At 46.3% G+C, this 12,135-nt stretch overlaps 1 protein-coding gene across 3 annotated transcripts in view; it reads right to left on the bottom strand.

The window, feature by feature from the left end:
* Positions 1–12,135, bottom strand: part of MBNL3 (muscleblind like splicing regulator 3) — a 41,282-nt gene that overhangs the window by 9,702 nt on the left and 19,445 nt on the right. For all 3 annotated transcript variants that reach the window (XM_039354784.1, XM_039354782.1, XM_039354785.1), the window contains exons 3-5: positions 5,550–5,714; positions 4,604–4,804; positions 3,903–4,139 (exon numbers count right to left, since the gene is read on the bottom strand). In XM_039354784.1, the coding sequence (XP_039210718.1) occupies positions 3,903–4,139; positions 4,604–4,804; positions 5,550–5,714 (603 nt within the window). The remainder of the gene's footprint in view (positions 1–3,902; positions 4,140–4,603; positions 4,805–5,549; positions 5,715–12,135) is intronic.

The raw sequence follows: 12,135 nt of genomic DNA, 5'->3' as shown, positions 1-12,135 counted from the left end.
ACGTGGTATGTTTGTAAGGCGTAGATGAAGAAGACAAGACTTTCTCTCCTCGTAATGAGCCAAGAATTTGTAGAGTGCTCAGTCTGCAGGCATGTCTTTTTCTCACCCTGACACCCAAATTGTGAATGCATCTGGGGCAGGAACAAAGCAGAATTTGGCGCGTGTGTGTGTGCACATGCAAGCCACAGCAGTAGCAGCAGCTTCTCTGCCCCACTTGAGTTCCTGAAGAATCACACCATCTGTAAGACTTAATTTTCTTCAACAGGAGGAGAGATGGCTTTTATGTTTTGGGGAGGGGCTTTAAAAACTGGCCAAGGGCAGCAGGGGAGTTGAGCGAGAGACAGATAAGAGCAGAAGCAAAGCCAGTCAAACATGGCTATCCTGGGCAGAGTGGTTGAGAGAAGACAGGTGCACAAAGAAAAAACATACCCCAAAGGTGAGCTAAGTCTTCACTTAAGCCAGAAGGAGACTTCTGGCAAATGCTTGTCTAAATGTGAAATCTAGTTGACATCCACTAGTTGGGGTATAAGCTAGCTCGGGGTGGGCAACGACAGCCTGTGGACTTCAACTCCCAGAATTCCTGAGCCAACCGTGCTGTAGTTGCCCACCCCTGAGTTAGTTCCTGCTCTATGATTTTGGGGATCATATTTTTGCCCCAAGCAGTACTCAACACTCTCTCCCAGGCTGCAAAACTCAAAAGATGCCGAGTCCCTTCACGTTCTGTCATAAGGCACAGGTGTGGGCCTTTTAGTGGATCTGGCGACAGGATGAATTTGGCCCAAAGGCTCCTTTCATTGGGATTTTCTGCCCCTGGGCTGGCTGGGCAACTTTCTAACCAGCTCATCTTGTCTGGAACACCTGTGGCATCACAAGGCGCTAATCCTCACACTTGTTTCACCATCACGCTTAAATGGAGAAGGCACTCACCTGCCGTGAGGGCTTTCACCCAATCTGCTACTCACTGCCCCCCCTAAACGTACCTCAAAAATAGAGATGCATCAGAGGCCCTAAGCAAACCTATTTTTTACTGTATGTATGTACACGTTAATATGTTTTTCCTCGTGTGATAGGCAGACTCCAGACACAAAGGAGAGGAAATACGAGAGAGAGGGAGGGGGGAAAGGGGAAAAAATGAATACTAAGGTATTCCATGCAATCTAAAGGATGGTTACATGCAAAGCTCCAAGTACCAGGTCAAAGTTTGCCTCCAGGGGTCGCTTCTGTGATCGGAGAGCTGGCTGAGTCTTAATTAGCAGGCAGCGAGTACATGGTGGTATTGAGGAAGGGGGGTTGAAGCACAACACAAAAAACAGCAAGCAGAGATGTGTCAAAAAGGAGAGCAACGTTGTGAAGAAGGCAGAGAGAAAAAAAAATAAAATAAAATGAATGCATTATCACAGTAATTTTTTTTTTTTTTGAAAAAACAAAAAACCAGACAACAATGCATGCACCACAGAGAGGTCTGCAACAGTTAAATTGGACAAAGAATAGCGGGGAGGGGGCATCCCTGGAGAAGTGTGAAGCTTGGGCACAGGACTTTCCATTCCCGTTTTCACAAATCATGCGGCAGGGGAAAGGCCAGTAGGATCTGACCCTTCACTGGGGGGGGGGGGGGGAATGAAAGCAGCACCACGCCATAAGCTCCGCCCCTTTCGTGGCATGCATGACATCACAGTGTGAGTGGAAAACGAGGGGTGGAGCTTCTGTCCTGATGAAGCTTCCATCACAAATCCTTCTGAACAAGGACACTCTTTTGCTGAAGGACTCCCAGTATGGATCCCTGGCCTTTACAGCTATTCTGCAGAACAGACCCTGGTTTCTCATCTAATGTCTCTGTAATGTGCAAAAAAATATTTCCATGCTCCCCCACTCCTTTCTTTAAACTAGAGGTCTAACCTTGCCAACTTTTAAGACCAGCTCCCAGAATTCCCCAGCCAGCACAGCTAGCTGGGGAATTCTGAGAGTTGAAGCCCACAGGTCTTAAAGTAGTCAAGGTTGGGCACTCCTGGTTTAAACATTCATTGGATAAAAATCTCCGTTTTTAAAGTGAACACTAGGGAATAAAGACTAGATTGTGTGAAATTGGGCTCTCAATTTGCCTAGCTGCCCTTTGAGGATAGCTTCTGGTTTTTAGGGCTGATTAACCGGGCTGAATTCTTGGTTCTAATTCAGAGAGCCTACTCAGAAGCAAGTTCCACTGTTTTCAGCGAGGTTTACTTCTGTGTAAGCAAGCAATTGGAGGCGTGTAACCAAATTGAGTAAATATTTGTGAAAAAAGGGATGCACTGGACGTGTGAAATATTAGTAAGTAGCATAGGTAGCACTTGTCCAGAAATATTTGAAATATCAAGATTTCTTCCAAACTTAAGAAGGAACCCCCTATTCTCAAAGAATTTTGAGACAACCTGCCGGAATTCTGGATGTGTTTCCAGCCACACCCTGCTTTTCTTCAAGATGACCAACAGATTTAGATTTAGATAATCTTTATTGTCATTTTTTTTACTGTGGACACAATGGCACATAGCACAAATGAAATTCAGTTGCCCGCTCTCAAGTGAGTCCCAAACACAAGCATGATCCAAGGAAGTGTTCCATCTAAACACTGCTCAGAGTGAAACCAACTTTCCTGGAGTCTTTTCATGCCGGGACTTGGGGGAGAGATGAGACTGAAAGACCCCCGTGCCCACACAAGTTGGTGTGAAGGAGGCCTGCCTCCCATTCCTTTCAGCTTTGGCTTCCAAATCCCTGATTTATAGAACCCCACTTGCTTACAGCTGCTGGAACAAACCAGAGTTGCCTTTTGAAAATCTGTCGGTGAATGTTTCTTTCTCTGTCTCTGTTTTGCCCATCGATCAATCAACCAGTTGATCCCTCAACCCACCAGCCAATTACTGCACTACCTTAAAAGGCGCAGGAGGGCAGGCTTTGCCATTCATCAGCACCAGTTGGCAGCTGATGAAAAGTTTGAAAAGAGATAATGTCCGATAGAAGTTTGGAGACTTGGGGAGAGGGTGGGGTGGGGAGCTAGTGAATATTACGCGACAGTTCGGATGACCCAGCTCTGAAAATAAGCAATCAGTAAAATGTTCTAAGGCTGGGTGGGGTGGGAGAGTTAAATGGCACACTGCTAATAAAGTGTATGCTGACAAGGGACAGCATGAATTCAAGATGAACTGGGGTGAGGTGGGGTGACAAATGTTACAGCATGTCGGGAATCAGCCCTGATCAACCAAGAACGTGTGAGCCAATTCTTCCAAACACTGATGAGCAGCTTGACCATCAAGGTGTTCTCTTTTAGTAATAAGACCCATCGAAAACCCAGAGTTGATGCTTGGCATCTTAATGTCTATGGAGATTCTCGGTCATCCAGGTCCTGGTTGTCCCAAAGTTGCTTTTTCAAGAGGCAACTGGACTTTCTTGTTTTTCTTTGAAGACATTTTGCTTCTCATCCAAGAAGCTTCCTGGATGACAAACGAAACGTCTTCAACAAAACACAAAGTCCAGCTGCCTCTTGAAAAAGCCCCTTTGGGACAATTGGCATCTTAATGTGAAACAGGGTGATACAGGTATGGGTACAATGGCATAAATCGGCTTTGTAAAGACCAGGTTGATCTTAAACAGAAAATTCTCCCTGGCTCTTTCTTGTAAACTTTCTACACTGAGAGAGAGAAAGTAGGCAGAGGAGGGCGCTCTGCAGAAGGAGCTCCGTCTGTCTGAAACACAAACACACCTCCAGGGGCTTCTGATACAGAAATGGCAGGATTTGCTCTATGGGTTCTGAAATCTTTGGAGGGTGACTCTATTAAAAAGGGGAAGGGGCACCCCCAAGCCCCCCACCCCGTCCCCCCTTTGTGGGGCAACGCAACATTCAGCCAAGTCGTCGCCGGAGGCGGCTCCCTTACCATTGCGGCTGCAGCTGTTTGATTCACCTGGTGCTGAGCTGCCTTGATTTTAGCTTGCAAATGCGCAGGGGGGTGAAAGTACTTGCATTTCTCCCTGGAGCATCGGCCTTTGATGTAATCCATGCACACCGTGACCGTGTTCTCGTTCGTGTCAATCATGGCAATATCGATCGGGTGAGCGTAGCGGCAGTCGTTCTCTCCTCGCGTGCAATTTCCACGCTGAAATTCTCGGCACACCTGGAAAGGCAGAAGTGGGATTCAGACGGGGAGGTCCTGCTGGCCCGGATGTAACTCTCAAGACAATCACTCTGCGCAGTTTGTTTAAGAAGGGTGGCCATATCAATTTGCAAGACAGAAAGAGAAACTATACAGTAACGCTATGTGGAAATGGCTTTGGGAGACAGGGTAATATCTGGATAAGAGGCAGCTGAGCCTGCCCACAGAACAGGCGCATGGCAATTGTCTCAGAAGGGACCCTTCTTAAGTTTTTGGAACTGCAAAGGGCAAGAGGGAAGAAATGTCCTTTCAGATGGCACCATTCTATTAATGTAGCCTTACAATAAAATTATAGTTAATTCTCCCGGGTGTGCTTCTTGTCTGGACTACCTCACAAGGTTGACAGAAACAGAGCAATCCGCACCTAAATTCTCCTATCAATTCCCTATGAAATACGGCAATGAAATCCAAGCCAACGCAAATACCTCTAATTTATCTGTCCTCATTAGTTTCTGCCCCGCGGGGCCACCTGGTACTGAAACTGCAGGGTTGCTGGACACCAGAACAGGTGTGTTTGTTAAGAGCTCTGCAGGCACCAAGCCCATCCCTGGAGAAACGTGGCTTAAGTAGGGGCTGAATGCCATGGTGGGGCTGGTTGCAAGCGAAGGAGTCACAGGAAATGTTGTCTGTAAGGGAAGAGCAAGCAAAGACAGGCTGTTATCACTGGGCAGATGGTCATCTTTCAATATTCGTCAATGGGCCTCCACCATCCACTCTTTCCCCGTTCTTTAGAAGGGCTGACGCACCATGCTGCTTTGAAAAGATTCACCCAACACTCAGACACCTACATTTGGGGGGATTTGTTTCCTCCATCTACTCTTATGGATGCCACATACTGGAAACACACAGTATTCTTGTCTGCGTGGACAAAGCACAGTCCAGAAAATTAACATCTAAGCCTACAAAGTCAGAATGTTGGGTCTCTTGAACAAAATCTGCCAAGAGTCTTGTGGTACTCAAAGGACCATCCAATTTATGAGGGCAGAAGCTTTTGTGGACTATGTCCCACTTGTTCAACGCATGGACCATTGTCCTGAAATAACCTGGAGGGGTAAGTGGCGAATGGCACACGACAACCTTAGATCTCTTCACTAAAGTACCAATTTTGAATGCTGATGTTGGGCTTTGGGGAAGGTCAGGGATTCTGCTGACATTCCACCTGCTCCAATGCATTTCCCCACCTTGAAGTCACCGACAATTTTTTGAACTTATGTTGAGGACTCCCTGATAGGTGCGACCTGTGCCGTTCAACGGTGTCACCTCGTTCATCTTCATCTTGGTGGAAATGCACCCCTATCTTACCTCTAGCCTTTCTATCCCAAGAAGCCCCCAAGCTTGGCCCTTACCCAAAGAATTATTCCTGCCACTTACAATCGGCTGCAGCTGGGCTCCAGGGACCATGAACTGCATCTGCTGTGCAAACATGGCAGCGGCTGTCTTTTGCTGGATCAGGTTGTTACGCCCATTGATTTCAAGTTGTGTTTTTAAGTGTGGTGGAGGGTGAAGGTATTTGCAGTTTTCTCGAGTGCACCGACCCTGAGGGGTTTGTGGAAAAAAGAAAGGCAGATCTTCAGAAGCAGAAATCCCGGGAGACCAAGATAAAATGGATTATTGAGTGTATCCCACGTTTACTTTGCATTTTATGCAAGATATTAGCACAGAAAATTCATGACAGGGTGCGATGGTTTTTTAAAAAAATTACATGTAATATATTTAACAAACAAAAATTAAAAACACTCCAACAGGGAGGATGTAATAAAATGTATAGTAGTAATAAAAATAAACTAAAACTTTTAAGTAGTAATATACAATTTGGGTGTGCTATTCTGCAAAACTAAAATGAGCTTTCTAAGGCTACAAACCCTGTGATTATATCCTCACTGGCCCTTCCATTATCCAACTGAAATAACAGACAATCAATCATCTGCCACCCAACATCCTAGACTTAACTATTGCCAATCAGAAAGATCAAGAAGTCTGGATAGTGGATATTGCAGTTCCTGAAGACAGCAGAAGAGAGAGAACTGGAGAAAATCACAAAATACAAAGATCTGCAAGCAGAAGTAGAATGTCTGTGGCAAAAGAGAGCAAAGAACACCTACAGGAATAGGCACCTTGGGTGCAATCCCAAAATATCTGGAGCACCACTTGAACACCATGGCATCGACAAGATCACCACCAATCAATTGCAGAAGGCAGCTTTAGAGCTTACATCCTGCAATGCATTCCCCAACCTTTCCGGGTTGGTGGCTGGGGGGAGGAGGGGAAGGGGATGGTTTTGTGGGAGGGGTTGCAAATAGGCCAGACTGGTAATGGGCTGCGGCCTTACAGGTTAGAGACCTCTGCTTTAAAACATCCACATCTACCTAGTATTCCAGGGGAAGGACTCAATAGATGGACAAAAATGCCAAATCTAATCTGAACATCTGGCTGACGGGACAACCAATCATGATAATACTAGCACAGCATGCCTGTCATGAACTTCAACTCCCAGAATTCTCAGCCAGCCATGATGACCAGAGAATCCGGGGAGTTGGTCCACTTATCATCTTCAATTGGTCAAGGTTGAAGCTTATGGACACCCTGGCCCTGCACTCAGGTAATAAGGCTTCCCAGCCACGTTTAGAATAAACCCTCTTGGGGGGGGGGGGCTTAGATGTGTGAAAATCCGCTATCAACATTTCAAGCAACTGAGTTCCTAAGCCAAGATTTTACTGGGAACATCCGTTGTTTTAATTGGCAACTCTGCAGAACATTCAATCAGCTTGGCAGTTCCATGTGGCTGGAGGGGAGAGGGCAGGGTACACCACAGACTGAGGGTGGGGGCTTTTGGCTTTCAGAGGGCAGACCTCTTGAATCAGTATGCTGGAATAAAAAATGCTACTCCATCTGCTGACTCAAAGGTGTTAGTAAGTCCTAACTCTAGGAAAAGCATGTATGTGTATGTGTGTTGCTTGTGTTTTACTTGCCTTTCTTTAACAAAGTTCTTGTTTTTTTTACTAATAGACAGTATGTGGTCCTACACAAGGGCTGGGAAGATCAAATCCATTCTCAGCCACGCAAGTGCATACTTTCGCAACCCAGCCTACCACACAAGGTTGCTCTAGTAGAGAAAAAGTGGAAGAAGAACATTATATAAGTCATGAAAGCTCAAGCAGACTTTTCCAAGAGGTTTGGAAGCCATCAGGAAAGAATTTCCATAACTACTGTGTATGAAATATGAGCCTTATTTGTAGTTAAATTAAGGTTTCCCTGAACAATGCAACAAGCTAAATGCTCCTGCCTTTTGGGAGGGCCCCCAGATGGTCTGGCTTCCATCTGACGTTTCTGCTATCAGGCTGGTATCATGGCACAATAGAACAAATAATTCCAAGGGCTCCTTTCTGGTCAGCTTCGAAAACATGTGGTCTGCTCCTCTTTTAGCACATCCAAGACATCCATTAAAATAAAGCTGCTTCATCTCCCATTACACAGGGTATCACAGCTCTACAGGTTAATTTCATGCCATTCAGCCAGGGCTGCTCAAGACGGCTCAACTGCTGGGGTCTTCATGGGTCTGCTCATGAGCTCATCTTGGCAACAGGGCTGGCCATCTGGGGGGGGGGGGGATTAGCCTTCCCATTTTAGCCTAGAGCTCTGAGTGTTCTTCCCACAAATACGAACTAGGCATTTGCTATGAACTTTGGTTCATCTCTTGGCTAGAGGTCAACCCCTCTTGTGATGGATGCCTTGAATAGCCAAGGGGATGGCACTTATGTCCCATCTGGGCCAACGTTGGCTGCAGTGGAGACGTCAATGTGAGATAAGGCCACACTTTCTGCAAGACTCCTGCACAGCCCCTCATCTGTAGGAGGAGAAGGAAGGGATGCTCCCCTCCCATCCAACCAACACGTTGGCCTGACACTTCTTGATCCCATCCTGCAGCTCCCCCTGCCTGCCTGATTCTCCCCAAAGGTCATCTGGGGACAGCGCTGCTATAAGCATCACAAGGGTAGAGCCGCTGCCCACGGCCCCAGGGCAGAGAATGGCCAGAGAATCGATGTGGCCTCTCTGCTTTTATCGTGGCTGCAGAAAGTTCTGGCCCAGGGAAGCTGGCTCTGCTCTGAACTGGAGACGGTAAGCTGCTCCATGCCTGAATGCAACCCAGGCCTTTAGCTGCATTTTTGAATTTCTGGATGGATGTGCACACGTACACATACATACACCACACAAAACGACCACCCTGAGCCTGTGATAACTAGTGAGTTCAGCTTTTGGAGAAAGTGTCCTATTAATGATCACTGAGCTGAGAGTGATAATGCATCTTTTAAAACGGAGGAAGGACATGCAGGGGTGTAACTTAGAGAAAGCCCCCTCCTGGTGCAGCAGAGTTGGGGGTGCTAATTGCTCAGCTCCCGGGGAGCCCCTCAGCTATGAAGAGCCCAGCCAAAATAGACAAAAGGAAAGACAAGGAAAGGCTGTGCAAAGGAGCCCTATTTCATTTAAGGGACAGGTTGCTGAAATCGTAAGGGCCAATGTGTGTTTGTGTTGTCACATAATTTAGAAAAATCAACTGCTTTAATTAACATAAACAGCTCCTGGACTTAAAAATAACAACCCATCTGAGCTGACAATTTGCTTTCAATGTGGGAAAGAAATCCGCGCCAAGAAATGTATTGCATTTTTTAAATAGCTCCCTCAGATTACAGAAGGAGAGACACAAAAGTGACTCAATCCTTTTATTTTAGCCAGGCCTGCAAGCAGTCTTAGAAGAAATCAGAATGACACGAAAGAGCTAACGGCCTTCCTTCGGGGGAACAAAATTTGTTTCCTTGGGAGGTTTGGGGTAATGGCTATAAACGACTGAATAAATACGATAACAGAACTTCTGGAAGGTTGGTCATTATTTTGGAAATACCATAAAGAATTCTGGATTGTAATATTAATCAAAGCAGCCCTCCGCAGCCATGAATTTACAAACTAGAAGACCGAACAATGGAATTTCCCCAGCCTGAACGTCTAAGAAATGGCTTTCTGTACAAAAATCAGCCAAGGAAACTTTTCTGCAGCAGGGAACCTAAACTTAAAAATACTTTCTAATCGCGCTGATTCAGCTGGACGGAAGGAAAGGGATAGAGATTAATACGCAAAAACTAACTTGCAAAAAGGGGTTGTCGAGAAGTGGATTGTATGGGGAAATTTAGAGATAGAATCGGAGAGTTCTCCTGGCAAGGAATTAAATCCTCCAGTTTAAAATCTGGTTTATACCTGTGGCCGAAATGAGACTGTAAAAATGAGCCTTGCCAACATGTAGACTGCCTGTATAAATGTTGTTTTTAAAAAAACAAAAACAAACTTCTGCACACACAAACACACAAACCCCATACGTGCCCAGGCTGCCATTCTTTCCTGCAGGAGTTTAAGATCTGAAATTATGCCTTCCATGTCCATCTCCGCTGTCCTGTATTGCTTAAGGAGATGGCAAAATGCCCCATTTGCTCTCCGGATGATGCTTTAAGACGGAGGGCTCCTGGCCATCCGTGTTTCGTTTTCTACAGGGCCCACCTGTTTCCAGCACAAAATGCCAAAATCACAGTTCCTATGAGAAGAACAGATGCTCCTTCTCCTAATGTTCTTCTCCTGTCAAACGAAGTCAACGTTGGGTAAAAAAAATACCAACTGCCAAACTTTCAGCTCTCAAGGTCAGCAAAAGATTCCTAGGCTGCAAAGCTCAGAGATCATCCCCCAATGCAAGCACAGGCCCATCCAGTAGGAAAAACAACTTTTTAATGCAACTCCTTGAAATCATGTCCTATTAAGCCAGGTGAATTAGAAAGGAACTGCCTGGTCTTCCCAAATATTTCCCAAGGTGCTGAATGCCAACAGGGACAATGCCAGCTAGCCCGCTTTGGCTCAGCCTTTGTACCAGGGTGTATGTCTTAGCTGAAGCCGTCTCTTGCTCCAAATCCAACTGTCTAGCTGAGGCTGCACAAACCCTGGCCAGCAACTCCAGCCACACAAAGGGAGTGTGGCTAATGCCTGGCTAACACACTTGGCCGCCTCCTGCTTTCACGGCTCTGCAAAGCTCCCCATCTCATTTTCTCTACCCAGCACAAAGAAGCAGATTAAGTGGCAATCACAACTTAACAAGATTAACTGTACAGGCACACACAATGCCTGTCAGTCCTTCTATTGGCATGTAAATCGGAAGGATGGCATTGTGATACCCAAAAGATGCGTATCAATCCCTTGTGATACCCTCTGCCACCATTTCGTCCCCTTGTTTTCCATCCCGACCCTAATTTCTAACAAGTCGGTGGAACATGTGATAAACAAGGAGGAGCTCTATTCTCAAGAACTCATTAACCCTCCGAGAACAAGCACAAGCAGCCCAGGTTGTAATGTGCTGCCCGTTATTACCAGGTGGAAGCTGTGCCCAAATCTGGCCTGGACAAAGCATGGCAGCCCACCCACCTCTGCTAGCTGCCCACCCTCTTGCGCTCCAAGGAGAAATCAGGCCTGCTCGTGTTTGCTTTATTCACAGATAAAGGGGATTTTCCTGCACAGTCAACTTCGGACCCTGGACCCCACCATTTCTCTACGGATAGTCCTCGACTTATGACAATTCAGCCCAACATTTATGTCGTTGAGTCATTTGCTAAGCCCAGTTGCGGGAGCCATTTCTAAGCTGGGGCCAGTGGCTTAACCATACCCACGAACCTGGCTGCACCAGGGGATTATGGAAGCAATTGGATATAAATGCAGGCAAAGACTGGGGCAACGCACAATGGTCACTTGGAGACAACCTCCCCGCCAGCAGGAATATAGCAGGTCAGGGCAAATTTAGATGGAAGCTGAGAACAGTCAGATCCACGTGTTGCACCAAGCCACCGCATAACCTGATGAGCTTTAGCCGAGTATGTTTTAGGAACCCAGCTGTGACCTGCAAGCTGCCATTTTTGTTGTGACCCCAAGAACAACAGCTGAAGGAGAACCAAGCATGAACCTGACCTAGATCTCTTGTTCCCCACAAGGGCCAAATCGTCTCTCGGCCTTGCAGCTACTCAACTCAAGTTAAAAAATAAACCAACCACACAGCTGGGCATCAACCACCGGACTTCCTTCTCCACGGGTGGTCCCAAGGCAGCTCTTCTCCTTCAAATGCATTTCTCCGGAACTGGTGCATTTAAGGACAAGTTTGGGAATTTTTCCAATTAGAGAAGTCTCTCAACCAGCCTTTCTTCTAGCAGACTCCAGTGAATAAGAACTTGAAGAGTTGTGAGGGGGCCAACGAGTGGTGAGTTTCACTCTCTCCCTTCTCCCCCTGGCCCAACAAATGCCGGGAAAAGGTATTTAGATTAATGATTTTTCCAGCAAAGTGAGAGGGGAAGCCCCATTTTGCAAAAAATCAATAAATGGCTGAAAGAACCCTGTAAATCCCCTAATTTTATTGCTGGCCACGGAGGCAGAGGACAGATAAGGCTGCTGCAGATACTGGGCCCACTGGCACTCTTTTTCCCTTCCAATGGCTCGGGTGCGAGCTGCTCCCGCCATGCAGGGTGGTCCACGGGAACCAATCAGCAAAATGTGCCACTCGCTTCCTACGTGCAAGCCATGAAGATGCTGCATGAAATTATCAAGAGCTTCTGAAATATTTATGTGGCTTCAAGCCCAGTGCTATGGCCGTTTTTCTGCTCTTCAACTTGCAAGGTTATCTACGTAACACCCTTCCAGAAGAAAGAGCTGCAGAAGAGAGAAATATGTAGGATTGGAAAGAACGGATCACCACGGAATATTAAAACACTCCACTCCCCGAGATTAGAGGAATAGGAGGTCCTTCCAAGGAAGTTGCCCTAGAATGTACCAACATAGCAATCAGATCCTTTCTATCTATCTTCTTGGAATAGATAACCCAAGTGGGTAGACGTAGCTACCTAGTTAAGCGATTATGATAATGGTAATAAATATTGGCAGGAGC

This window comes from Crotalus tigris, unplaced genomic scaffold (assembly GCF_016545835.1).
Source record: "Crotalus tigris isolate CLP2741 ecotype Arizona unplaced genomic scaffold, ASM1654583v1 scf7180000018585.330925593:3314079, whole genome shotgun sequence".
NCBI lineage: Eukaryota > Metazoa > Chordata > Lepidosauria > Squamata > Viperidae > Crotalus > Crotalus tigris.
This window is presented reverse-complemented; position numbering and strand designations above follow the sequence as displayed.